Genomic DNA, 27,654 nt, shown 5'->3' with positions numbered 1-27,654 from the left:
AAAAAAACTCTTAATATTACATCACTCCCCAATGCCAACAGCTTCTTAAAGCCACATGCACAAGTACACCATTCTCTGGCTTTTAGCAAGCAAGTGGGGTGAGGGGGAAAGCAGGGGGGCACTCAGCTAGTGGAAGCCACATCAGAGACAGTCTGCATGTAGTTTGCCAGTGAGGGGTGGCAATGAAGCAGCCAGACTCTCAATCACCACACACAGAAGCGCAGGCTGCAAGACAAAGTTTAATCTCTCTTTTTTAAGTGTTTTAAGACTGGAAAAATTAAGCATAGCTATTGGGATCAGGATGCATGCCGGGCATATCGCGTGTGGGTCAAAGAGATTCCAACATGGGGGTTAATGCTGCAATATTTTAATTTTATTAGCGGTTTGGGCGAGGCCCAGGAATTATTGCTAGGGTTTTTTTGTTTTGTTTTGAAAAACAGACGCCCAAAGAAAAGAACTTTCCCAGAGTTTAAGGGAAGGTGGGGGGAAAGAGTTTTCAGTGGCCTCGATTACTGCAAAGAGGAGGTGTGAGGGGAAAAGACAAGTCTGAACAGAAGCGAGAAAGGCACTTCAAAAAAAAAAGAGACGAGATTCCAGGAGAGACAGACAATCAGGCTAGGAAGGGAGGGGGGAGGGTGGCGCCAGGGGGGGATGGAGTGGAAGCTCTGAACAAAACCAGAGTGAGAAAGAGAGGAAGGGGGGAAGGAGGAGAAGAGAGGAAAGAATCTGACCCCTCCCCAGAGGCTTTGCCAAAAAATTAAAATTAAAGGAACTCACCACCCCAGCACACACATAGACTCCAAGAGGATTTTTTTAAAAATCCACTTTCAAACAAATTTGTTTCTCCACCTAATGCAACCTCAGTTTTGTCTCTTTCTTATCCTGCCCCCCTCCCCTGTTTCCAAGAGCAAAGTCCGGGGACATCCTGAATACTTGCCCTACAACGAAGCTATTCAAAAGTTATTTTAAAAAAAGACACCCCCAAAGAGTTCAGCTTAGTAAAAGGCACCCAACACCCCCCCCACAAGTCAGGTCCTCCCCAATTAAAGGTGGCCTAGTAACTCTTGCCCCACCCCCATCCAGTAAACTGAACACGGGCAGGATTTGAACCTAGTTTTATTTTTTGGGAGGGGGAGGAATTATTCAACATAGACACCCCCCATTATTCCTTTCAAAGAGGGTTAAAGTCCAGAGTTTGAGGTTGGAGATTAACCTGCCCCCATCCCACATATACACCAAGACAAGACGGGAGCTAGATTTAAGGTAGCCCTACTAACTAGTGTAAAAGAGGGCCCCATGCCCCTCCCCGTCTTCTTGTACCTGGCTTACTGAGGTGCCCCATTCCTCCAAGAGGGGGAGTGAAGGGGTGAGTATGGAGGCGTGAGACCTCCCCCCACCAATAACGCATAACTTACTACTTCCCCCACTCCACTGACCATCCCCGCCAGGGCCACCTTAACACCACGTTGTTTGTCGGAAACAAAAGTTCCTTTTTCGAACGCCGAATTTCCAGTTCGGAACGCTTGGTAACTTTTTCTCCATTACCCCCCCCCGCCCCCTATATATTTACATACGCACACACCGCGATCCACCGTGAACCGTTTTCCACTCGCCAACAATATTCTCCAGATTCTTAGGGAAGGGGGGGAAGAGGAGTCATTGAACACACACTCGTATACCGTAACCAGGGAGAAAGAGTTCGGGGGGGGGAGAGGAGGAAATCACACCTCTCGTTTGTCTTTCGTGTCTCACTTTGACTCGCTTCCAAATGGGCCGGGAGAAGCGGGCCACAGGTATTTCCCTCCTGCACAGACCCACGGCGGCGAGCTGCTCCCCTCTGCCAAAGCTAACCCCTACTTCACGATGGATGTCTAATTTCGTTACAGGCAGCAGCAACGTGGCGTTCAGTATCCCTGCAACGTCTCTCCAACATGTATCTCTCTTCTCCCCCCCCCCATCAAAAATCGAAGCTGGTCAGGTTTCAAGACCTCCCCCATCCCGGGGGGGGGGAAGAGAAAGCCACCTGGTCTAAGGCCTTCTCCACAATTGCCACACACGCAGAATCCACCCCCACAAATCAGGGCCCACACAGCCTCACCGCAAACCCCCACTCATTTTCCTGCTCCCTCAGTCTGCCAGCGCCACCCACTGCAGAACAAACGGACCGGGAGTGGGAACAGAGAAACAAAATCGGCACAGCACCCAGAACGCTCCAGCCGCCCCTCGTAGGTCAATCCCCGCCCCCCAATATTCCAGGACAGAGCGAAAACTGCTGGCTTAAGGTACCAATGCCTCCATCCGTCCCAAGGCCAAGCCAGCAGCCAGGCGCAAAACAGCAGCCAGCCAGCAACTCGGGAAGACAAACGCAACAGGTCCCGCCGCCGCTCCTGCTCGCAAACTCCAGCGGAGCCCATAAGCAAGGGGAGTGGGCTGCCGCCCGCCTCCCTCCCTGCAAAGGATCTTCCCCAAGAGGCTTTATGGACAGGAAACAAGAGTTAAGTAGCCTCCATTAGCTGCCAGAGATGGACTCGAGGAGGAAAAAAAAAACTTGCCTGCACACCATTTCCCCACCCCTTCCCTGCAGGAACCTCCATTACAGTTTCACCCCAGGCCTGGGAGCCGAAGTCCGCGGCGGATCTTTCCCTCCTGAACGGAGGCTGTTGCTCCTTGCAGAGGTCTCCCCGTGCCTTTCATTGCTCCCCCGGAACAGGATCTATCCCTCTCCGTTCACCAAGGAATCCCTCCTACCCCCATTGACCCTTTACCCCGTTCGTTCCACTAGGGCTCCCCACAGTCCAAACTCGCCCAGAGTCGCCCCTGCGCCAGGGGAGGGGAGGGGAGGGGAGGGGGAACTTCCCTGCATCTTTCCAACTTTCCAGCCCACGTGTCGCCCTCCGGCAATCCTCCCCCCCGGTCCTCCCCATCGAGGACCCCTACTTGGGACCTTCCCGCGAACCCCACCTGCGTCCGCCGGGGTCTTCATGGCTCCTGGTGCTGCAGCCGCCGGGTTGGTCTCGGGCTCTGGCCCCCCTCGCTTTCCCCCCCTCAGCCTCATATGGAGCCGGGACGCCCACGCCCCCGTCGCACGTCACCGCCGCGTCGCCATGGACACGCTGAGCCCGCCCCTCCACCCCAGCCTCGCTCGACTCCGCCCAAAGAGCTCGGGGAAGGGAGGGGGATTAAAGGGGCCGCGCGAGGAACAGCCGGGAGCCTGACTGGGATGGAAGTTATGTAGAGAAGTTGAGGGTGGGTTCGGGGGGGGGGAGGCAGAAGGAAGAGGCATCCGTGGGTGGTGGGCATGCACACACCTACAAGCCTAATCTCTGATGACACAGAAATTAATGGTAATAGCTGGGGGAGAGGGGGGGGTGTAAAAATTTTGTGCCAAGAAAAGCTTTTGTGACCTGTGTAAGTTATGCAGAATATAAGCAAATGTGCATCTATTGGATCGTTTCCCACCATTTCAAAATGTATCCCTAATTGTTACTTTGAGGAATTCACTGGCGAAGACAGCTTTAAAAGGGAATTAATATTAATACAGATAGGACTGAGAGGTCCATTGCCAGCTGTGGACCTTGATACCTAAACTGAGCCTCCATGTTCCTTTGAATAGTGGCTGCTGAAGGTAGCAACAACAGAGGAGGGCTACTGCCTTCATGGTTTTTTTGTGGGCTTTCTGGGAGCATCTGCTGAAAACAGGGTATTGCCTGTTTAGCCCAATTCTATGTACTTGGAATTAAATCCCATTGTGTTTATTGGGGCTTATTCCCAATGAAGTGTGTATAGGATTGTAACTTTATTGGACATTATTAGATCCAGCAGGGTGCTTATCATTTCTTGTGCCTTAAAACAAACAGCAATAAGATGATATATAAGGCATTGTATCTTATTGTAATATTACATAACAGCCTTACCTTAAAAGCTTAAATGCTAAATATATATATCAAAAACCAAAACAGCCAGCACAAAAATTATCTCTTATCATAGCAGACTTAACCATTAGAAATTTCATTTTTTTTAAAGTCTTAACCTGGAAACACAAACTGTTATACTTATTTATATAGTACTATCAATGTACACATCACTTTACAGTGTACAAGAAAAATAGTCTCTGTCCCAAAGGCCTTACAGTCCAAAAGGCAACACAGGGAGACGAAGATGGCAAGGAGAATAAAGGGGGAAAAGAAATGTGCCTTCAATACTTAAGTTTGGCAGGGGATGAGGACAAGGCTGAAAGCCAATACATATCTACACAGACGTAAGCTCCATTGGGTTCAATGGGACTCACTCCCAGATAAGTGTATATTGGATTCATGACATATTTACCTGGGAATAAGTTCCATTGAACCCAATGGAGCTTACTTCTGAGTAAACATGTATTGGATTACAGTCTAAAGCTGCACTCTTAACCCCATTCACTAGGGAGCAAGCCCCTTTGAATTCAATAGCACTTGAGACATGATGAAGCTTGTGCTGTAAGGACTTAGCCAAAAGGTTCAAAGAAGTATGGTGTGAGGAGAGTATTGAAGGGAAAGAAAGGGGGGATCATATAGGTGTTCTGGGAGTTCCAGGCCTAAATGGCAGCGAGAGAGAAAGGGCAGTCATTAAAGGAAGCCTTCAGAAGCTGAGGTTGGAGGACCAAAGGCAGAAATATACTGGGACATTTGAGTGGAGAAACTGGGAGAGGGGAAGGGCAATGAAGTAGTTAAGTAATTCTAGACTCTGGCCTTCATGGTCTTACGTGGGAGCCTCTTTAGATGGTATTGTATATAGCTTCACTTACCTGCAGGGACCCACCTGCTCATTCTGCTGGACCCTTCTACCTCAAAGTCCTGGCCTGACAGCACCACTGAGGAAGGGAGAAAACTATGGAGGCCTATATAAAGATGTCACCTGACAAAAGTGTTCCATAATTCTGCCACTACCAGTGAACAGGCCATGCTCGGGGGGGGGGGGATGGAGAGTGCCACACTGGCTTTTATGCTGCTAATTTTGGAAAGAGTCTATATAGACTTATGCAGGGCACTGAAGCATCCTGAGCTGCAAATCCTGCTCATGAACTCCCCCCACCTTCTAAGGTTTCATAAAATCAAAAAACATTTTGAGGTGCTGAAATTTGCACAAAATATTCATTTCAGCTCTTGTGTGGTAAGATCACACGATGCAAAATAGCCATACCTCGTTACATAGCTTTTTTGTTTTTAAGAGTCTTCCAATATTCAAGTCGATCAGCCTATCCCTTTGCATTACATGATCTAGGAACTAGCTCAGAAACCAGTGGGATCAAGACTTTTTGGAAGGGAAAACTGCAGACACTTCTGAGAGAGAAGGGAGTGGGATGGCGAGAAGGCCTTAAGAACATAAGAAGAGCCTGCTGGATCAGGCCAGTGGCCCATCTAGTCCAGCATCCTGTTCTCACAGTGGCCAACCAGGTGCCTGGGGGAAGCCTGCAAGCAGGACCCGAGTGCAAGAACACTCTCCCCTCCTGAGGCTTCCGGCAACTGGTTTTCAAAAGCATGCTGCCTCTGCCTAGGGTGGCACAGCACAGCCATCACGGCTAGTAGCCATTGATAGCCCTGTCCTCCATGAATTTGTCTAATCTTCTTTTAAAGCCGTCCAAGCTGGTGGCCATTACTGCATCTTGTGGGAGCAAATTCCATAGTTTAACTATGCGCTGAGTAAAGAAGTACTTCCTTTTGTCTGTCCTGAATCTTCCAACATTCAGCTTCTTTGAATGTCCATGAGTTCTAGTATTATGAGAGAGGGAGAAGAACTTTTCTCTATCCACTTTCTCAATGCCATGCATAATTTCTCAATGCCATGCATAATTTTATACACTTCTATCATGCCTTGAAGGAAAAAAAAAGGTTTGGAGGAAAAAGATTTGCCATTTATTACAAGTACCCTGAGGGTGAATTTAAAAAAAGCAAAGGAACAATATGCACATGATCAAACACAAAGCAAGAGTGAATCAGGGGAAGAGGAAAGGGCTAAAAACATTCTGTGAATAGCCTGGAGGAACAGAGAAAGGATGCAAGACAGATAAGAGGGGGAGGGGGAAAGAATGTCTGGACAATGGTCTGAGGGCACATGATGCTATTATATTTGTTAAAGGTAAGCAGGTTTCAGACCTGGTCAGTGTTTAGACAGGAGACTGAATAATCAGGGCTGGCTCATACAGACAGACATGGCAGTTGCACACAAGGGTGTATGCATGGGGAAGCCTTTCCCCCAAATTCTAAATGTAATGGTGGGTGGGTTGGGTTGCCAATGACCTGTAGTAACAGTTCAAAGACCTTGCCGCCCTCAAAAAAAAATAAAATTCTGCAGACTCTCTTGATTACACAATTCAGGAGCACCCACTGCACCAGAAACATTGCATGGCTAGATCCCCACACCAACAAAAGGTGGGTCCCCAAGTCCTATGTGGCATAGTAACAGGGATCCTACGTTACATGCTCAGCTTGTGTTGTGACACCCTTACCCATCCGCCTGCCAAGGATGCTAAAAATCCCGTGAGCTTGCCCTTACGGGAAGGGCCATAGCTCAGGGGTAGAACATCAGCTTTGCATGCAGAAGGTCCCAGGTTCAATCCCTGACATCTCCAGGCTGGGAGAGAACCCAGTTTGAAGCCCTGGAGAGCCACTGCCAGTCAGTGTAGACAGTGCTGAGCTAGATGGACCAACGGTCTGACTCAGTAAAAAGCAACTCCTTATGCTTCCTACATTAGACAGAAGTACAAATGAAAGCAAATGGATTCTGTTCAACTAAGTCCTACATCTATGCGAAGCTAGGAAAGGGAAAGTGAGAACGAAAAGTGTACCTACAGTTTACAGTTAGTTTTCAGTCAAGTTTAGTGAACTTGAGGGAAGAAGAGAGCAGTCTGGGGCCAAGAACCTCTGTCCATTTTTGAAACAGAAGCAAGGCCTTTGTGTAAACAGGTCTGAATCTGGCCTTGTGAGACATGAAACTCCACTTTCAAATTCCTGTTTGGCCGGGGGTATTCCCGGGCTTTAACGACCGTCTGTCACCCTCAGCTCCCCATCTGTAAAGTAGGAATATTAATGATCTCACTGCTCTTTAGTACTGTGAGGTTGGGCATGGTAATTATTGTAAAGCACGGGGCATCAGCAGCACTCAAGGGGGAAGAGTTCAGCTGAGAAGGTGCTTGCAAAAGTGAGGATCAGGGGATGGGAATAGCAGCGGTAGCATGTTCCTGGGCCACGGGGCATGCAACAGGCAGCAGCAGATCTAAAGGAATGTGAGTGGGGAGGGATCCCTGCCTAGGCATGTTGGGGAGCGCGGAAGATTCCATCTTCCAACCAGACAGGCGAGGGTGGGGAGAGACAGAGACCGGGGCCAGGGTTGGGGGAAAGCACTGATTGGGAAGCCCCCCTGTGTACAATGGGCACAGTCATTTTCCATCATGCCTGTGAAAACAAGGGAGTACACCACTAGCCTCTGCCGCTCTCTTATGGCCAGTTCTGCAGAACTCACACAGTACAGATTTGGGGATCCATCCGAGGGAATATGCTTGCAAACCCACCACCACCCAAATTTCCCTGCATAATGCAAGAAAACAAGGACACGAAGGAAGCCTCTCTACAGAACTAGGATACACCACCAAGCTACCATTAGCAAGCGGGTATTTACATTGTCTTCCTAACTTAGGTGTGCTTGGTTAAGAAGACACTTGTGGCACCGTTCCTAGGAAGGTAGGAACATGGGAAGCTGCCCTATATTTAGTCTCTCTAGTTCAGTATTGCCTACACTGACTGGCAGCGGCTCTCCAGAGTTTCAGGCAGGGGCCTGTCCCAGACGTACGTGGAGATGCCATCCGGGAGTGAACCTGGGACTTTCTGCATGCAATGCATGTGCTCTTATCACTGAGCCACAGCCAAGGATCAGATATATTGTAAACTATTATTATTACCTGCCATAAACTGGTCTGCAAGCTGTCTCAACTTTATAAAGAAAGGTGGGATAGTCATTTTAAAAATAAAAACAAATGGAGAAAACACCAAGCACAACAGAAAACACAGTTTTTCCAACGTGGATATTAAGTTCTGTGTTTAAAATGGTGAAGTGTGCAGCAGACTTTTCTAGGAAGAAAGGGATGTTAATGTAATCTAGTGGTACATGATATATAGTGCATACAAAAATATGAGGGCATAAGAAGAGCCCTGGTAGATGAACCTTGCTTTTGGGAAAAGGACCGTAGCTCAATGGTAGAGCATCTGCTTTGCATGCAGAAGGTCCCAGGTTCAATCCCCAGCATCTCCAGGTAGGACTGGGAGAGACTCGCGCCTGAAACCCTGGAGGGCCTCTGCCAGTCAGTGTAAACAATACTGAGCTAGATGGACCAATGGCATGACTCAATATAAGGCAGTTTCCTATGTCCCTAACAGGCCACAGGTCCATTTCATCTGGTACCCTCTTGCCAGATGCCTCTGCAAAACAGTGGCCAGCCATGGGAAGGGAAAGAGAAGCACACACATACATGAACATGGGTTATATATGTGGTGAAAGGGGCGTTCACACTGGGCAAGAGTACTATAGGAAGACATACATCCCCAGGCAAGTGGTGATCTACACAAGCAACAAGGGAAAGAGGATTTACCATGCTACTGCTGCAAAATGTGGAAAGGACACCAAATGCTAAGCCCCAATGAGACATCAGCAAGGCTGTGTGCATTTGGTGGAAAGACAAAAAAAAAGCCACTGAATTCAGCATCCTGAGATTCTCAGGTTTCAAGTTAAACAACTTAAACAAACAAACAAAAAGAGAGCAAGCTTCTAGCCCTTTTGATTACAAAGTTAAGATTTCAATATTTATTTATTTAAATACCATTGCGTGCGACACCTGGTAAAATCTCTGAAACTTTCCTGAAAGCTCATTGCCAAAGGGTCTTTCATTTAATGGAATTTTAACTTAAGGGTTTTTTTTCTTGCCCCGCCCTCCCAAGAGTAAATAGCAATGGTATGTAATAATGTAAAGAGGAGAAGCTTTTCTTGCAAGCAGGACTCAGCAATGTCTCAGAGAGGCCTACAGGGTGGAGGAGGGAGGGGATGGCTCACTGGGCAGAAACACAGTTTACACAAAAAGATCTAAAGAGGCCAGATGATCAGAATATCAGCAAGCAAGACACTAAGGTCCTCTGTCCCTGAGAGTAGGGAGGAAAAGTAAACAAAAGTCTTTTAAAAGTTTTACACTACAATCCTAAGCACACTTACTGGGAAGTAAACCCCACTGGACACAGTGATACTTCTGAGTAAACATGAACTGCATTGTGCTGTTAATGCTGGAAACTAGGAATGAATAGTCGGAAACACTATTAGCACCATATACTATTAAAACTTTCTCAAGATCTGGCCACGTTTGCACAGGGCGAACCATGGTTAGATCCCGACAGGCTGTTTTTATTAACTGGCTGTGATCTCAAAAAGTTTTATCCAAACCAAGCCCTAAATCAGGCTATGTTACAGAATCGGCTCTAAGGAACAGCCTTCTGATTCATGTTCCTCAGAACAGAGCAGACCCATGTATTAGTCGACAGATGGTGCGCTTGTTCTAGATGTATGTGGTCCTTAGGTGTGTACACCCATGGCCTAGAGCAGGGACTACAACTCCCATCAGCCCTGACCATTGGCCATGCTGGCTGGGATTCATGGGAGTCCAACAATATCTGGAGAGCCACAGGTTCCCCATCCCTAGCCTAGAGAATGGTCTGCAAGCACAGAAGAGTACTCTATTGGTAAAGCAAAGCAAACTTGGCTATAAAAGATGAGAGAGCACTTGGGATCCATATGCAAATTGCCCTGAATGCCTTCTGGGAAAGGTGCGATAGGAAAGATTACTAAATTGATATCCTCCACGTATATCTATTTAAGGGCAACAAGGATGAGCATCTGCTAGGTCCTCAAGATTGGCCGAAGATGCAGCACACCAAAAATTATTGGTTTACTTGTCTGCGTCTTCCAAAATCCTGAAGCCAACACAGAGCACAGGACCTGACCTCTCTCACACCCAACCCACCTGCTTGTCGTGGAAGGAAATGAACCCCTCTGTATGACACTCTGAGAGGAAGAGCTGGGCACAAATTCAACAAATAGATGAACATTAGATGGCACAACAGTGTTAACTTCACTTTAATCAAGTACTGCATGTTGCCAGACAATGATTTGCATTGAAACTTGGACTCTGCCCACCAGACTTGAAAGCTGGGGAATTACATTGCAATCTACTGGCTGCCTCCCGTCTGGTGGGGGAAAAAACATAATGGCAAGGGGGAGACCAACATGGCCCCATCCATTGACCAGAGAAGGAGCAGCTGCAGAAAGTTTGCTTCTCCCTTCCCTGCCAGGAAGAGCGTGTATAAGAACTTTGTAACTAAGATCTAGCGTCTTGGTTTGCTTTTTTCCCTCCTCCCTCCCAACGCATTTTCCTTTTGTGTCACATCGTTTAGATTGTAAACCCGAGGGTGGGGACTGCCTGATTGCTGCAAGCCACTCTGGGAGCCTTTTCTTTGGCAGATGTGGGGTTAAATCCGCCACAAAATACTTTAAATAAATAGATAAATAAATAAATAAATCCTGGTGCCAAAATGTCAAAATTTGGAATGTAATATCCACGTTCTCGTTGTCAAGGTCAATTAGGAGGATTCTAAAATGTGGGAACACAAGAGCCCTGCTTGATCAGAACAAAGGTCCATCATGTCTAACATCCATCTTTCCACAGAAGACAACTAGCTGCCTCTGGGAAGCCCACAAACAAGAACAGCAGACAACAGCTCCCTCTGCTGTTGCCTCCAAGCAAATAGCATTCAGCGGCATACTGCCTCTGGACATGGAGGTTCCATACACCCATCATGAGCCTAGTGGTGAGTTATAAAGAGCTATCTGCCATGGCTTTGTTTAATGCACTTTTAAAACCATCTAAATGTGTGGCCATCACCACTTCTTGTGACAGTGAATTCCATTACTGAATTATGTATTCTGTGAAGAAGTACTTTTATTTCAACTGTGTAAGACTGGTACTCCAGACGGGTGGTTTTTGGGGAACCCTGAATTTCTATGGAAAATTAAGGGAGCTTAATCAGTGAATAAGGGAGGGCAACTTTCAGTGAAAGATAGTTTGTCCACCCATCCTTCAACAATACACAACCTGCATGGGAGTTCTGTACATGTTGTAGGCCTGGGGCACTCTCTGAGTTTGTGTAGCACAGAATGCCTTACAACACTCAGGAGTTCTAGGCAAACATTCACAGAGTACTCAGTGGAAAGGATTCCTTGAGAGCATACATTTAAAAAAAACACACTGATTTAACACATACAGTTTAATCCAAAAATTCAGGCCATCTTATTTGACGGCAGTCCTCTAATTTTTTGAAAGCTGTTATCCACAGCATGGATCATCTGTATCAAAGGCATCTTTTAAACCTCAACATTGTCTTAGTGGGAAAACAGGAGTTGGAAAAATCTGTTGTGCCTGCTCATCCAAATGCCCCAAGAGTTAAAATATTCTGTCAGCCTCATGCAATGCTCCCTCCTAAAAAATGGGTATTGGCTCAAAAAAATTGGAAATAGCATTTACAGCCCCACTGCTGATTTAGCTATCTCAGCATCTTTCAATTGGGTCATATTATTATTATTTCTTTAATGTACCACAATATTTTAGTTTCTGTTTATGAGCTTGATTATGGTCTTATTCTTCCTTTTCCTATAATTTGCTCAGAGTAGCATATATAGGTCTCCCTCCATGCTTATTCTCACAACCCTGTGAGGTAGGTTAGTGACTACTCCAAGCTAACACAGTGAGCTTCATAGATGGGGGGGGCATGTCTGCTAGGTGCAAACTAGCAGAGAAGAAAGGTCCACTTGAAGCCACTTGCAAAGGGGTTCATTATAAACACTGATCAGCTGTTGGGCGGTTACAGTGAATGCTTCTGAAGGCCGGTAGTGCCTATCAGCTGATCGGGGCCCATAGCAAGCCTCACTGGCTGCACTAGGGAGTTCCTGATAGGGAGCTCCCTATGTAGCCCATCCCAGTGAGGTTTGTTGGTAGTGCCAATCAGCAGCTGATCGGTGCTGTTAGCAAGCCCCACTTGCAAAGAAACAATTGAAAGCACACTTTAAGTTCCTGATCATTCTTTCTCAACCATGTCTTTACCTGCCCCACACCTGATGTCACATAATGATGTCAGATGGCCACTGGTCTGGGGGAAACAACCTCATGTGCCAATTATGACCCCTGCTGGGCCTAATTAGGCTCATGGGCCGGCAGTTCCCTACTACTGTGCTAGAGAATCCTACTGTGGTTTTCAATCTTGGTTGGCAGCTGGCGGGTTGTGTTCAATTTGAGTGGGGTCATAAGTTGTGGAGACTTGCTATGGTGATTTTTATACCTTGCTGTAGATTTGTATTTTCTGTGGGTGTTGCAGATGTTTGTGCAAGACAACCAACAGGAGAAAGCCATTGCTTTCATGATCTGCTTGCAAGCTTCCACAGAGGTCAGCCTGACAGGTGTTGGAAGAACACCCAACTAGATGGGTCTTGGTCTGATCCAGCAAGCCAGTTCTTTTGCCCATTCGCACACAAAGCATGTGTGAAATCTGCGTTATCTGTACATCATCGTTTTCTCTTCTTAGGATACATAAAAATGCATAATGAATGGGATCTGCCACGAAATGTTGCAGTATATTTTTACTACCTAACAAGAGTGCTCCTGGTCAGGGTTCCAGTAAGCCATGCCCTCTTCCACAGTACAGTAACAAGCTGTAAAGGGCTCAAGGAGGCCAATTCACATTCCCATCTCTCTCCCCCCCACACTCCCTGGTTTACTGTTTTCCTGTTCCAATCAACACTCAATATTCTGTGGGTGGCTCCTGGAGACCACTACAGGTTTCCCCTTTTGGAGTTCAGGAGAAAAAAAATGTGTAATACTTTTGCACACCTTGTGATTTATCCAAGTGTGCAATATACCTCCCTCTTGTTTTTTTAGTGGCCCCATTTTGGCCCCAATTCTGTAAAGACTCAGCCGTCTGAGTTCACTATTAAGAGAATGATGCTGTGTTGCATGTCATGTTTTCATGTGTCTTTGAGCATGCGTGCCTCCTTCTGTTTAAACAAGGGGTTTGGAGGATGAGATTAAGATTGCAATCTAACAGGTTCTTAACCTGCCTGACGCAGGTTGTAGCCTCCAGTGTTTATTTTAGCTGCTATTTTAAGCCATGAAGATTTTAAAAAAAAAAAATCTGCATACATGTAGATACATTTATTAGTGCAAATGATCAATATTTTTTGAGAGTGGGTAACCTGAGACAGCATTAGGATGTTTGTGGAGAAAGCAAAGAAGATGTTGATCGTTTTGTTAGCCTATGGGTTAGAATATCTGCTGCATTTACCCTGATGCAAAAATAGTTTTATCCCGAAGTATGTCATCTGACTACATTTTATGCTGGAAGCAGCCTTCCATGATCTCCTGGTAGATTCTCACATACAGTGTCCTCCTAAGCATGTTTGCTTAGAAGAAAGTTTCACTGAGTTCAATGGGACTTACACTGGTCTGGTATGCAAATAATGCTAACCCATGGTTAGTTTAAACCGTGTTGTTTTTAAACAAACCATGAGTTAGCCACAAATTGTACCACAAGCAATCCAACAAGCCATGGCTTGTTTCTCCAAAATTTGGTTTGATGTCCAGCTGCTCTTGCTTCATGGCTTTGTTGTTTGGTGAGCATCTGGGATAGGATGGTCAAAGAAATCATAATTAAGGGAGGGAGCTGGGTTCACATGTAACATCAAGTCATAGCTAAAACAAACCAAAGTTCGTAAACCAAAAACAAGCTATAGCTTCAGATTGCTGTTTGTTGGCAGGAAACAAACCGTAAGGTAAGCTGCTGGGTAGGATTCACATGTAACACTAAGGGTTGCATCCAACTAAGTTCTACTCAGAGTAGACCCACATTTCCCTTATGGGATTAGTAATATTGTCCTACTTTATGGGATTGTCGTAAGGGCTACCAAAATAATACTTCCCATTTAAGCATGTGATTAGGGGCCAGGTTCAACCCCTGGCATCACTAGAAACATAGAAAGCGGTCTTATATTAAGACAGACCTTTGGTTCATCTCAATGTTGTCTACACTGACTGGCAGCAGCTCTCCAGGGTTTCAGACAGGGAATTTCTCCCAGCCCTACCTAAAGATGCCGGGGATTGAACCTGGGACCTTCTGCATGCACGGCCGATGCTCTACCACTGAGCTATGGTCCTTCCATGAGTTAATGCAGAAATAGAGAACTTGTGGCCTCCAGATGTTGCTGGACTCCAATGCCCCCCCCCTATTCCTGACCACTGGCCATAGCATTCGGGGTTGCTGGGAGTTGGGAATCCAACATCTGGAGGGCCACAGGTTCCCCATCCCTGAGTTTAAAGGGTCTCAAATAGTAGGGCTAGGAAAAAGATTTTGCCTTGGAACGCACAGTGGCACTCTCAGTACTGTTAGGCGGAAGGACCATTAGTCTGATTCAGGATATGAAAGTTCCAGTTCCTTTTCTCTCTCTCCCCCCTCTTCCTATATACATATTCATACTGCAGAGAAGAGCAAGATGCAGCATATGCAAAAATTCTGTGGGTGTTGGAATGTATGCTTAGTGTGGGATACACGTCACTGTATTATACACCGGGGGGGGGCATTACTGTATATCTGTATTTTATTTGTCTAAGTTATCTATACCACTTCTAATGGACACAGTCTCATACTAGTGCTACCCTATTTATCCATGGGACACTCAAAAAAATGTAAGGGGAGCCTTGCTGGATCAGACAAAGCAGCCATCCAAATCTGCATCCTGGGTTGCATCCAACCAAGTTTTACTCAGAGTAGTCCTAATGATATGAATAGAACTAACACTCAGTTTCTTTTTATTTTAAAGCTCAGAATTAGCCTTTTTTCTGTATAGAGATAGCACTTGATGGCTAAGTTTCACCATCAATTTGATTCCTTTTGCTTTTCATGAATGTACCAGCTATTGTAAGTGCTTTAAACTTTGCTATGTTGGAGAAAAGATAAAGTTAAACAGGATGGTATAATTAAATAACATGTTCTTTAATTTCAGTGCGTCTACTCTGAGTAGGACTAGCATTGGAAACTCCTGTTTTTAACAGGGGCAGCTGAAAGCTTTCAGGAAGAGTAAGGCAACATCCCTTCCATGCTGTTTGTCCCCAGCATCTAGTACTCACAGAGGTATACTGCTTCTGATTGTGGAAGCTCCACTGAGCTCTCCTGGCTAATATGTCGGGAGACAGACGGGGGGAGTGTAACCCTGTTGATTCTGCTTGACCTCTCAGCTGCTTTTGATACCATCGACCATGGTATCCTTCTGGAGAGACTCACGGAATTGGGAGTTGGAGGTACCGCTTGGCGGTGACTCCGCTCCTACTTGGCGGATCGTCTCCAGAAGGTAGGGCTTGGGGAACATTACTCGATGCCCTGGACTCTCCATTGTGGAGTCCCGCAGGGATCGGTCCTGTCCCCTATGCTCTTTAACATCTATATGAAGCCGCTGGGAGCGGTCATCAGGAGCTTTGGAGTGCGTTGTCAGCAGTATGCTGATGACACGCAACTCTATTTCTCCTTTTCATCTTCTTCAGGTGAGGCTGTCAACGTGGTGAACCGTTGCCTAGCCGCGATAATGGACTGGATGAGAGCTAACAAACTGAAGCTCAATCCTGACAAGACTGAGACGCTGTTGGTGGGTGCCTTCTCGACCCAGGTGGTGGATGTTCAACCTGTTCTGGATGGGGTTACACTCCCCCTGAAGGAACAGGTTCGTAGCTTGGGGGTCCTTTTCGATCCATTCCTGTCTCTTGAGGCTCAAGCGGCCTCGGTGGCACGGAATGCGTTCTACCATCTTCGGTTGGTAGCCCAGCTGCGCCCCTATCTGGATAATGTTGACCTCGCCTCAGTCGTCCATGTTCTGGTAACCTCGAGATTGGACTGCTGCAATGCACTCTACGTGGGGCTGCCTTTGAAGACAATTCGGAAACTACAGCTAGTGCAAAACACAGCAGCCAGACTGCTGACGAGGACCAGACGGTCCGCACATATAACACCTGTTCTGGCGCGTTTGCACTGGCTACCTATTTGTTTCCGGGCCAGATACAAAGTGCTAGTTTTGACTTATAAAGCCTTACACGGTGCGGAACCACAATACCTTGCGGAATGCCTCTCCCGCTATGAACCTACCCGCTCACTACGTTCAACATCTAAGGCCCTCCTCTGAGTCCCGTCCCATAGGGAAGCTCGGAGGGCTGTTACTAGATCTAGGGCCTTTTCAGTAGTGGCCCCCGAATTGTGGAACAGTCTTCCCGATGAGGTGCGCCTGGCGCCTACTCTTCTATCTTTTCGGCGCCAGGTTAAAACCTTTTTATTCTCCCAGGCATTTTAATTGCTTAATGTGCTAACTAAAATATGTAACTTGTCCCTTGGGTCCTCCTCTGTGCCTGAGGACTGGAAAGTGGCAAATGTAACGCCAATCTTCAAAAAGGGATCCAGAGGGGATCCCGGAAATTACAGGCCAGTTAGCTTAACTTCTGTCCCTGGAAAACTGGTAGAAAGTATTATTAAAGCTAGATTAACTAAGCACATAGAAGAACAAGCCTTGCTGAAGCAGAGCCAGCATGGCTTCTGCAAGGGAAAGTCCTGTCTCAGTAACCTATTAGGATTCTTTGAGAGTGTCAACAAGCATATAGATAGAGGTGATCCAGTGGACATAGTGTACTTAGACTTTCAAAAAGCGTTTGACAAGGTACCTCACCAAAGGCTTCTGAGGAAGCTTAGCAGTCATGGAATAAGAGGAGAGGTCCTCTTGTGGATAAGAAATTGGTTAAGAAGCAGAAAGCAGAGAGTAGGAATAAACGGACAGTTCTCCCAATGGAGGGCTGTAGAAAGTGGAGTCCCTCAAGGATCGGTATTGGGACCTGTACTTTTCAACTTGTTCATTAATGACCTAGAATTAGGAGTGAGCAGTGAAGTGGCCAAGTTTGCTGATGACACTAAATTGTTCAGGGTTTTTAAAACAAAAAGGGATTGCGAAGAGCTCCAAAAAGACCTCTCCAAACTGAGTGAATGGGCGGAAAAATGGCAAATGCAATTCAATATAAACAAGTGTAAAATTATGCATATTGGAGCAAAAAATCTGAATTTCACATATACGCTCATGGGGTCTGAACTGGTGGTGACCGACCAGGAGAGAGACCTCGGGGTTGTAGTGGACAGCACGATGAAAATGTCGACCCAGTGTGCGGCAGCTGTGAAAAAGGCAAATTCCATGCTAGCGATAATTAGGAAAGGTATTGAAAATAAAACAGCCGATATCATAATGCCATTGTATAAATCTATGGTGCGGCCGCATTTGGAATACTGTGTACAGTTCTGGTCGCCTCATCTCAAAAAGGATATTATAGAGTTGGAAAAGGTTCAGAAGAGGGCAACCAGAATGATCAAGGGGATGGAGCGACTCCCTTACGAGGAAAGGTTGCAGCATTTGGGGCTTTTTAGTTTAGAGAAAAGGTGGGTCAGAGGAGACATGATAGAAGTGTAAAAAATTATGCATGGCATTGAGAAAGTGGATAGAGAAAAGTTCTTCTCCCTCTCTCATAATACTAGAACTCGTGGACATTCAAAGAAGCTGAATGTTGGAAGATTCAGGACAGACAAAAGGAAGTACTTCTTTACTCAGCGCATAGTTAAACTATGGAATTTGCTCCCACAAGATGCAGTAATGGCCACCAGCTTGGACGGCTTTAAAAGAAGATTAGACAAATTCATGGAGGACAGGGCTATCAATGGCTACTAGTCATGATGGCTGTGCTCTGCCACCCTAGTCAGAGGCAGCATGCTTCTGAAAACCAGTTGCCGGAAGCCTCAGGAGGGGAGAGTGTTCTTGCACTCGGGTCCTGCTTGCGGGCTTCCCCCAGGCACCTGGTTGGCCACTGTGAGAACAGGATGCTGGACTAGATGGGCCACTGGCCTGATCCAGCAGGCTCTTCTTATGTTCTTAATGTTAAGTTAATTTTAAATCAAGTTGTTAAATGCTTTAGCTGTCTGTTTTAGGGATTTTATCTGATTTCTTTTACTGTATTGTATTTTATTCCTTGCTGTGAACCGCCCAGAGAGCCATAGGCTAGGGGCGGTATAGAAATCGAATGAAATAAATAAAATAAATAAATAATACCTACTGAAATACTGACTATCCTCCACAAATTTGTCCGATTCCTTTTTTTTTTAAGCCCTCTAAGCTAGTGGCCATCAACACATCCAGTGGCAGTGAATTCCGCAAGTTAATTATGTGTTGTATATGAAATACTTCTCTCTTTCGACTCTCCTGACCCTTGCACTATTATTCTCCTGGGGAGATGCTGCTGGAAGATTATGACTGGCCAAAGGCTATCTCTGTGAATTGCCATAGCAAAGGTGGGACTACAACTCTGTTCTCCCAGCTCAAAACATAATGCTCTCGTTGATATGCTAAGCTTGTGTATATGTGCTTGTGTCTGTGTGCAGACACCAATGTCTCACACAACCAATCTCCACAGAGACACCCCTCTCTTCACCAGGTCTCTGGGCTGCATGCTGTTGCCCAAGGGGGTAATTATAAAGGTGTTTGTTTTTGATTGCCTCATTTAGACACAAGTGACTTTTGTTCAGCACAGAACCCGCTTTGCGTTTGTGTGTGTGTGTGTATCTATATCTGTATGTCTGATGCAACAGCCAAACACTCAGAGAAGGAAAGATGTTGACCCGCTCCTCTCTTAACTAGGGGAAGCTGCACCTCCATTGTTTGTCACTAAGGGGGAAGTCCTCAAAATGGGGGGGGGGTGCTTTGTGCCATGGATATATTTTTAAGGGATGCCTTCCATCTATATCCTCCACACCCCCTACATCTTCTGGCCAGGCCAAACTGAGGTCTATAAAATCCCTAGAAATGGCCTCTTCTGAGACTGCAAGGCCTAAAATTAGAAGCGCTGTAACTATGGGTGGAAGCGAGGGAGGACTTTGTGGCCAGGGGGAACAGGCCAAATTATTCCTAACTTTATTAATTATGGTGTCCGAAACACCTGAGGTGGCCTGGAACACACACACAGTGTCAGTAGTGTTGCAAATACTTGGGTAAGAGGAAGTGGGGCCTAGTGATTAGGCATGAGTGGAGAGGCAGGAAGGAGGTTTCTGAAGCCTACCGCACCTTGTCTCCAGTCTGCTGGTCCACCCCGCTTGCTCACCGGAGATCGACATCTGCAATACATTCCACAGTTGGGGGGGATGATGGCTGTGCAAACAGAACAGAGGGTTAAAATGCAAGTATGAAAAGGGGGGAAATGTGTCCAGAGAACCTAGGTTAAAGATGTCCCAGAATTGAAGAGGATGCCTCCCTGCTCCAAGCCCAACCAAAGACTAACAAATCAAAGAACCTTTAGTAGCTTGTGAAATGGAAAAAAAAATTACTACTACTACATTTATAGCCCACCTTTCCTCCAAGGAGCTCAAGGTGGTATACATACTTCTCCCACTCTCAGTGTGATCCTCACAACAACCTTGTGAGATAGGTTAGGCTGAGAGATGGCAACTGACCCAAGGTCACTCAGTGGGCTTCGTGGCTTAATAGGGATTTGAACTGTAGCCTTCCAAGTCCTCATTTGACCCTCTAGCCACTATACCACACTGGCTTTTACAAATCCTCAAGGAACCTGCCACGGAGTGGAAAAAGGGATAGCGCCCCACACAAGACATGCAAAAACAGATATTATGCCTGTGAACAGGGTTCTGAGACCCTTTTCTGCCAGTTTATTACTGACAATTTCTGATCTGGTGCCTGGGGGTGTGTATCTCTCAGTGTGATGCCAAACCAACTGCTTCTCATTATCTTTTAATAAGCTGCAATGGAACTGATAATTACAAACCATACTTTTCTGATACTTTTCCCTGTACCTGCGACCTGCAGATTGGTCCAGTACTTGGTGAGAGTCTGACTTAGTTCTGGACAGTTCATTGCTGTCAGGTAGCTGTGTAGTGAGAAAGTCCAACGCAGCAGCTTTGTTTCCACCATTCATCCACTCTGTGTTACATCTATTTCTGGAAGGTGCCTGGATTATGGCACCAACCAAGCTATAGTCTGTTAGGAATATAGGCTCCCTTCAAATACCCCCTCCCCCAGGTTTCATTTGAACCAAGGCCCAGAAAGTCTCAGCCCCAGGCATGGTTTCCAGAGACAGGATTATGCTTTAGAATATGTCAAGTGCTAATTTTACAATAAATAAATAAGTAACTCTCACTGCAACACACCACCAAACATCATGCATGTTTGTGTGTGTAGACTGCAAGTCCCAGGGTGTGGCTTGAATTCCACCATCTCTTCCTCTAGCATTAAACTACTGATTCCTGCCTGCACCCAGCACCTGGTCTTGCTCTGCTGGACAGAAACCTTTGCTGTGAGGCAGAAGAGAAAGGCCTCAAGAAGAAGGTCAGTGAGGTCTGCCTGGCACCGTCATTGACATCTTTTCGGTGCCAGGTAAAGATGCCCCTTTTTACCCAGGCATTTGATAAGACTGAGATGCTGTGTTGTATGACTGTGCTGCCAAAGATTTCTGTGGTTGTACAGAGGTGGTTGATATTGTTTTAGTATTTTGTTTTATTGATATGGTATATTTACTTTTCTTTTTAACTATGTTGTAAAGTCTTTTGGAGACCTTCGGGTAACAAGTGACTAATAAATCTAATAAATAATTATTATGATGATGGCGGAGTGGGGATTTGAACTTTGGTCTCCCGAATTAGTTCAACACTTTTACAACCAGTCCACACTGGTTTCCCCATCCTGGTAGTAAACCCAGGTTTTTTGGTTTTTTTATGCAGTATTCACTGGTACAGAGTCACCTTTTTCTTTTCTTTTTGCTGCTCATGGCAACTATCTTGTGCTGGAACCAACAGAAATTTTATCAATATGTGAATACTGGCACCTCATTTATTTTTTTTACCAAAAAAAGCACTGAGGATACCTGTGTTACTTATATGATTTGTTACCTATAGTAACACAAAATAAGGTCTAAACTTGTTTAGCATTAACTAGAACAGAAAACACAAGAATATTACACCAATCGAGAGAAATTCAGGCTCGAAAGATGGCACTGGTTTACACAAGGGTTCTGAAAGGCTGAATAAGTTTACAGGTGGACCCCACTTCAAAACACTTGAAAAGGCATTACTGTGTACGCCCAGAAGTTCCTAGGGAAAATGTCATGCCAGCCAGAAACTCAGTGGGTGGTCTTCCACATGGCACTATTTTTTCAGCACCCGCCTGGCCCCACCTACAATACGAGGATAACAATTTCCAGAGGGGTGTCCTACATTACCAGGTTGTTGTAGTGATTACTGAGACAATGCATGCAAAGCACTTTGAAGTGCTCTATGTAGGAATGCTATGATGATGATGCATAAAATGTCAACAGCAAAGGAATATTACTTATAGAAAGCTGTTTGGATCTATGCCTGAAGCATAGGAGAGGACAGTCTGAGTAAGGCATGATATAACTTGGAGGTTCCCCTTCTGGTGAAACACTACAAGTCGTCATCCATTGTTAGAAAAGACATTTCCAAGTTAGGGAGGGGACTGACAGCAGCAGGGTGTGTGGGTTTTTTTTTTTCCCCACACTAATGTGTCTGGGGTAGAAATAGTTAAATAATTAAAGGTTTTGGCAAGCCCAAAGTACCCACCCAGAGAAGGCTGCCCATTGTCTCTCAGGATGAGTCCCTGGTCAGAGCTTGGCTCGGAGGACAGGCAATTCTGCCCCATCTCTGGAAAGGACAGAGGTGGGGGAAGTGGCCCCAGCCAGCATGGCCAATGGTTAGGGATGATGGAAGCTGCAGCCCAACAACATCTGAAGGGCCACAGGTTCCCCCACCTACAGAATATGATTCTTTGCCTTCAGAGACACATGCAGAAAGTCACCCAGAAATGCGATGGGGGTGAGTTCTTTGGAGGGCGGGTTGTTTTTTACTCTTACACACTCTTAAAAATAAATAAAAGTAAATAATTTGAGGTAAAATGGGCTTGGGAATTTTCATCCATCCCTTTTCTGTAGTGGCCCCAGAACTGTGGGACTCCCCCCCCCCCATAGAGGTGGGTCAGGCACCATCTTTTCACAGCTTTAAACAGTCACTGAAGAGGCACCTTTAACCGTTGAACTGCTGTTGTTAACTTCCACCAATAGATTGGTTTCCTTGATATGTTACTTTTCTTGATGTAACCCCACCTGGGACCTTATGGCAAAGGGCAGAAATAACCACTACCACCACCAGGACTTTATTGGGAAAAACACTGATACAAAGGCTGGTGAAAAGAGGAGTGAACTGTTCACACTAGGGCCCAGAATGGAAGGGGTTAACCCAAGCCTACAATCTGGCACCTGTTTAAAGAGACATGTGGGAATTTTCCGGTCCTGACCCCTGCCGCTGACCCCTGGCGACCAGGATACTGGGGAACCAGGCCAAAATATGGGAACAATCTCCCCAGGCATGAAAAGGAATGCAATGAAAGGGGGGGAGGCAACACAAGGCCCTAAGGCTGAGGGGATAGGGGGAAGCTGGGATTCCCAAGTATCTACCAACTCCCCCCTCCCCAGCACAAATCCTGACCTCCAATTCCTAATCTCTCTCTCCTACTGCAGAAAGAAAACATCTCCCACAGAGACCCCCTCTGCAGCCACCAGCCTCTTTACCCCACTCCCCTTTTGCCCTGCACTGTCCTTGGGACTCCTCAAGGCTGCAACGGGGTGAGTGGAGAGGGTCACAAGCCCAGGAGTGGCAGCAGCCTAGGTCTGGTGCCACATTTTCTGGGGCTCGATTATAAATAGTCAGTGTTATAAATAATGCAGCATTATTCTCTCTATAATTATCGGGTGGGAAGTTTGTGGCTGGGCTAGCATATTACACGGCTGAAGGCCGGCACCCTCCCGCCTCCCTTCAGCCAGGCTGCCTAATTTACACTCCTTCCTCGCTGACTTTATTGGCTGCCCCCTCTGCCAGGCTGACAAAGAGGCTGGCAAACCCAGCAACTGGATCCCTCCATTACTCTGGACCCTGAGGAAAAAGGCTCCATGCTACAAACTGCATCCTTTTCATTTCAACTCTAGGAGAAAGAATGAAGCTGAACTGTGTCCGGCTGAGGGAGAGAAAAGGGAGCCTCCCCCAACCAATCCCCCAGAAAGCTTTCAGAATCGTAGCCTAGGCAGAGGTTAATTTTTAAAGGCAGAAATCGCAACCCCTGGGCTTTAAGCCTGTCTAGAAGACATGCCCCTTTGACCCCGAGGCCCCGTTCCCTAATCCTAAATGTGTGCAGGTTGCCCTTGGTTACTCTGTAGTGAGGGAAGGCAGATTGAATATGCTCAGAAACACCCTTGTCATATGACAGAATGAACTCTTGACACTGAACACTGCCAAGCCTCAGCAAAAATTATAACTATCACTTCATCATTACTGTTTTTTCTTTTTTCTTTATATATCACCATCAGTGCATGGCACTTTACAGAGTACAAGAGGACAGGTCTCTGCCTGGAGGAGCTCACAATCAACCCCATGATATTAGAGCTCCCTAAATATCCAGCCCAATTTCCCTTTTTTGTTTGGTTCCATTTTTTAGGGTCAAACTGTCAAATCTGTCATCATCTACACCTTCAGGCGTTTCAGAAATATTACTAGTACACACCGCTAAATTTTCACAACACCCCAAGTCCTAGCAAATCAGTGATGTTCAGCCAGTGTGGATGAGGAAACTGAGACAGGGACAATGAATTTGGGATGCACAATGCAGGCCTGTTTGTTCTCAACAGCACCCCTGCTGCCTCAAGAGCTGGCAAGAGAATAAAGAGTGCCCCTGTTCAGTTATGAGAGAATCGCAGACTGATCCTATGCATGTCTACCCAGAAGTAAGTCCCACTGAAGTCAATGGGTACAGCACTGAAAGACATGGCTTCTGATGTGTATTCTGTTCACACCACTCACTGGGTGGCCCTCAGCAAGTTACTATTACTCAATCCAACATGTCTCATGCAGTTTTGTTGGATGCATAAAATCTTATATATACACATATATATGCATTGCAACCCACAGAGTCCTAAAACAGTGAGAAACTACAAAATAAACAAGTCTCCTTCTCTTTCAGCAGTTAACATAATAGAACCCAGGAGTCCAGGCTTTCTTTACCGGGGAGGGTTAACTTCTATGACTGAAATGCCTCTTACCCTGCACTAGTATTGTTGTTGCTGCTGTATTGTTTATATATTGTATTAATGTATTTTATCCCATTGTGTTTTAACTGTTTACATGTACGTCGCCTAGAGTGGCCATCGGCCAGATAGGCGACACATAAATTAAATTTTATTATTATTATTATTATTTAAAAATAAGGTCTTGTCGGAATGGATGCTCATATGGACATTCTCCCCCATACCCACCACGAGCCCAATTTATCCCTCATCTTTCACAAGTCTATTAGACATGAAGTTTAAATCAGTTTTTACTAAAAACCGATTTCCTACGCAAATGGTTAGACCAATATTAGCAAGGAACGTTCATCCAAGTTTAAAATGGCTCCCTTGCGTTTTCTCTCCTGCATCCACATATGGACCAAAGTGTTCAATGGCGCTGAACTATATCCTGCTGTAGGGAGGGAGAGGGAACAGATTTTAGAATTGCAGCCCCCGGTAGATAGCGGTTAATTTTCCAAGGCAGAAATTTCAACCTCAGGGCCTTGAGTCTATCTAGAAGAGAGACAGAGAGGGGCACTTTTCAACACAATTGAATAAACAATTTGTATAATGACTACATCAACTGACAGCTGCATTCATTTTTTTAAAAAATGTCTCTTCTACTTTTATGACACGACACATTCCAGGTTTTTTTTAAAATCTCTAAGCATCATTTATAGAAATGTACTTTGATTTCACCCTTCTTCAGAAAGAGTGGGGGAAATGAGGACCTTTCCCTATACAAACACACACAAGAGGGTTGCACTCAACTAAGTCCTACTCATTGAAATGAATGAATCTAAGTTAGCCGTGTCTATTAACTTCAATGGGTCTACTCTGAGTAGACTGAAAACACACACACTTCTATCTGTCTTCAAGACTGCTGTTCAGCACCATCCTAGTTTCCCCAAACTAGGGGGACTTCCTTATCAGCACCACCACCAAGAAGTGCTGCGGGGTGGGGGGAGAGAACCAAGAATCAATGGCATGCAACGTCTCAAGATATGCAAAATGTTCTGCCTCACACGCACCACCGCCTCCCCCCCCAAAAAAAAGGCACAGCGGGGGAAGAGAGAGATCATAAAGTCACTTACAAAGAGCAGAGGGAGGGCCCCTAGGATAAAAAGGGGGCTCCCTTTTTCTGCGACTCCCCCATAGACAGACACGCAATCTCGTCTCCCCACTTTTGCCCCTGGCGAGCTCCAACAGTCAACTCGGGGAGCCGGGCGGGCCGGAGAGAGAGAGAGAGAGAGAGAGAGAGAGAGAAAGGAGCGAGTATATTTAGCTTCAGGGCGGGGTCGGCTTAGGAAGGAGAGAAGGAGGAAAAGAAGGAGTAGAGGAGGATTAAACTTAGAAGGGGAGGCCGGGCGCCTTGTGACTCCTCCATTGCCGAAATAGCAGCGGGAGGCAAAAGGAAAAGTTTGTTCCTGCGTCTGAATTAGCAGCAGGTACTAAAAACAGCTGCTATGAAATCTTCGCTGCTGTTTCTGCAGCCGCCGCCGCCGCCTCCCCGCCCCGGGGCGGCTGCCAGCTGGCATCGCACTCTTGCCCTGCCCTGCCCTGCCTGGCGTGGCTCTGAGCGAGAGGCACTGGAGACACAAGCACGGGCCCGTCCGCTCGCTCGCACGCACAACAAACGGCCCGCCCGCGGCTGCCTTCTCGCTTTGTTGTTGTTGTGTGTTCCTCCGCTCCATCCTCAGGCGGCGGGAGTTTTGCCGGGCCCTTGCTCTGCAACGCCTCCTGCTGGCTGGCAGAAACTAGCGCGGCCAGCAGGAGGCGCTGCGGGAGACCATTGCGGGAGAGCGTCTGTACTGCACGTCGTGCGCGAGAGAACTGCTAGGGAGCTACCGGGAGAGGGGGAGGGGAGTGCAGTGAGTGCATGATTATTCCTGGAAGCGCAGACCTGTCGAAGAGGTTCCTCGCTGAGGCTCTGTAAGAGTTGCCGCTCTCTGGCTTGCCTCCTTCCAATCCATTTTTATTGGGAGGTTGTCAGCTATTCTGTCCTGTCTTGGCATTGGGCGTGATTCAATCACTCCCGGTACAAAGAGCCAGTGGAATTACTCGCTTTCGAAAGGAGGCTGCTTGCTGTTTCTCTGGGTGAGTCACCAATGAGGAAGTATGCCCAGATCAATGACATGCAGAAACAACAGGGGAGGGTTCTTCTATGTATATATTACTCTTAAAACACTAAATCAAATGGAAAGATGTATCACTGAACACTAAAGTCAGGATCATTCAGAGCATGGTATTCCCGATCTCTATGTATGGATGTGAAAGTTGGACAGTGAAAAAAGCGGATAAGAGAAAAATCAATCAAGCCATTTTGGTCTTCCTCTTTTTCTACTCCCTTCTGTTTTTCCCAGCATTATTGTCTTTTCTAGTGAATCATGTCTTGTGTCCAAAGCATGATAACCTCAGCTTCATCATTTTAGCTTCCAATGATAGTTCTGGTTTAATTTGTTCTAACACCCAAATATTTGTCTTTGTCTCAGTCCATGGTATGCGCAAAGCTCTCCTCCTTCACATTTCAAATGAGTTGATTTTTCTCTTATCCGTTTTTTTCACTGTCCAGCTTTCACATCCATACATAGAGATCAGGAATACCATGGTCTGAATGATCCTGACTTTAGTGTTCAGTGATACATCTTTGCATTTGAGGACCTTTTCTAGTTCTCTCATAGCTGCCTTCCCCAGTCGTAGCCTTCTTCTGATTTCTTGACTATTGTCTCCATTTTGGTTAATGACTGTGCCAAGGTATTGATAACTCTTGACAAGTTCAATGTCCTCATTGTCAACTTTAAAGTTACATAAATCTTCTGTTGTCATTACTTTAGTCTTTTTTGACATTCAGCTGTAGTCCTGCTTTTGTGCTTTCCTCTTTAACTTTTATCAGCATTTGTTTCAAATCATTACTGGTTTCTGCTAAGAGTATGGTATCAGCTGGGTTAAAGAAAATGAAATGTACCAATATTCTGAAGCCATCCAGAATATTCACTGTGGTTAAAGTGAGGGGCAGAGAATCATGCCTATCTGGAAGTCCTGTCCCTAACCACTGATACATGAAGGTGGTAAGAGAAATATACTTTTCACATGTTCAGAGACGTTCTTCCAGCAAAGTTGGACGTAGAGTACTAATGTGGAAATATCCAGATCCTACTATCACAGCTGAAACAGATCCCAGGGACTGAGACCACCATGAGAGGTGTTTTGAGATTAAATATTACATCTGGATTTCTTCTGCTGGGGTGTGTGTGTGCATGTAGGAATTACTGCTCTGCTTACAGAAAGATGACTAGAGGATATGTTATATTACCCTGGGTGGGGACTAGCTTCTACGGTAGAGATTATATTCT

At 46.0% G+C, this 27,654-nt stretch overlaps 1 protein-coding gene across 2 annotated transcripts in view; it reads right to left on the bottom strand.

Moving 5' to 3' along the window:
• Positions 1-25,519, bottom strand: part of ERF (ETS2 repressor factor) — a 37,663-nt gene extending 12,144 nt beyond the window's left edge. The window contains exons 1-2 of one of the 2 annotated variants that reach the window (XM_061596843.1): positions 25,396-25,519; positions 19,246-19,329 (exon numbers count right to left, since the gene is read on the bottom strand). In XM_061596843.1, coding sequence (XP_061452827.1) covers positions 19,246-19,306 — 61 coding nt within the window. In that variant the 5' untranslated portion in view covers positions 19,307-19,329; positions 25,396-25,519. Of the gene's footprint in view, positions 1-2,961; positions 3,067-19,245; positions 19,330-25,395 lie in introns of those variants that run through there. The other variant, XM_061596842.1, reaches the window with a different exon arrangement.
• Positions 25,520-27,654: the final 2,135 nt, after the last annotated feature.

This window comes from Rhineura floridana, chromosome 15, assembly GCF_030035675.1.
Source record: "Rhineura floridana isolate rRhiFlo1 chromosome 15, rRhiFlo1.hap2, whole genome shotgun sequence".
NCBI classification, from domain to species: Eukaryota; Metazoa; Chordata; class Lepidosauria; order Squamata; family Rhineuridae; genus Rhineura; species Rhineura floridana.
This window is presented reverse-complemented; position numbering and strand designations above follow the sequence as displayed.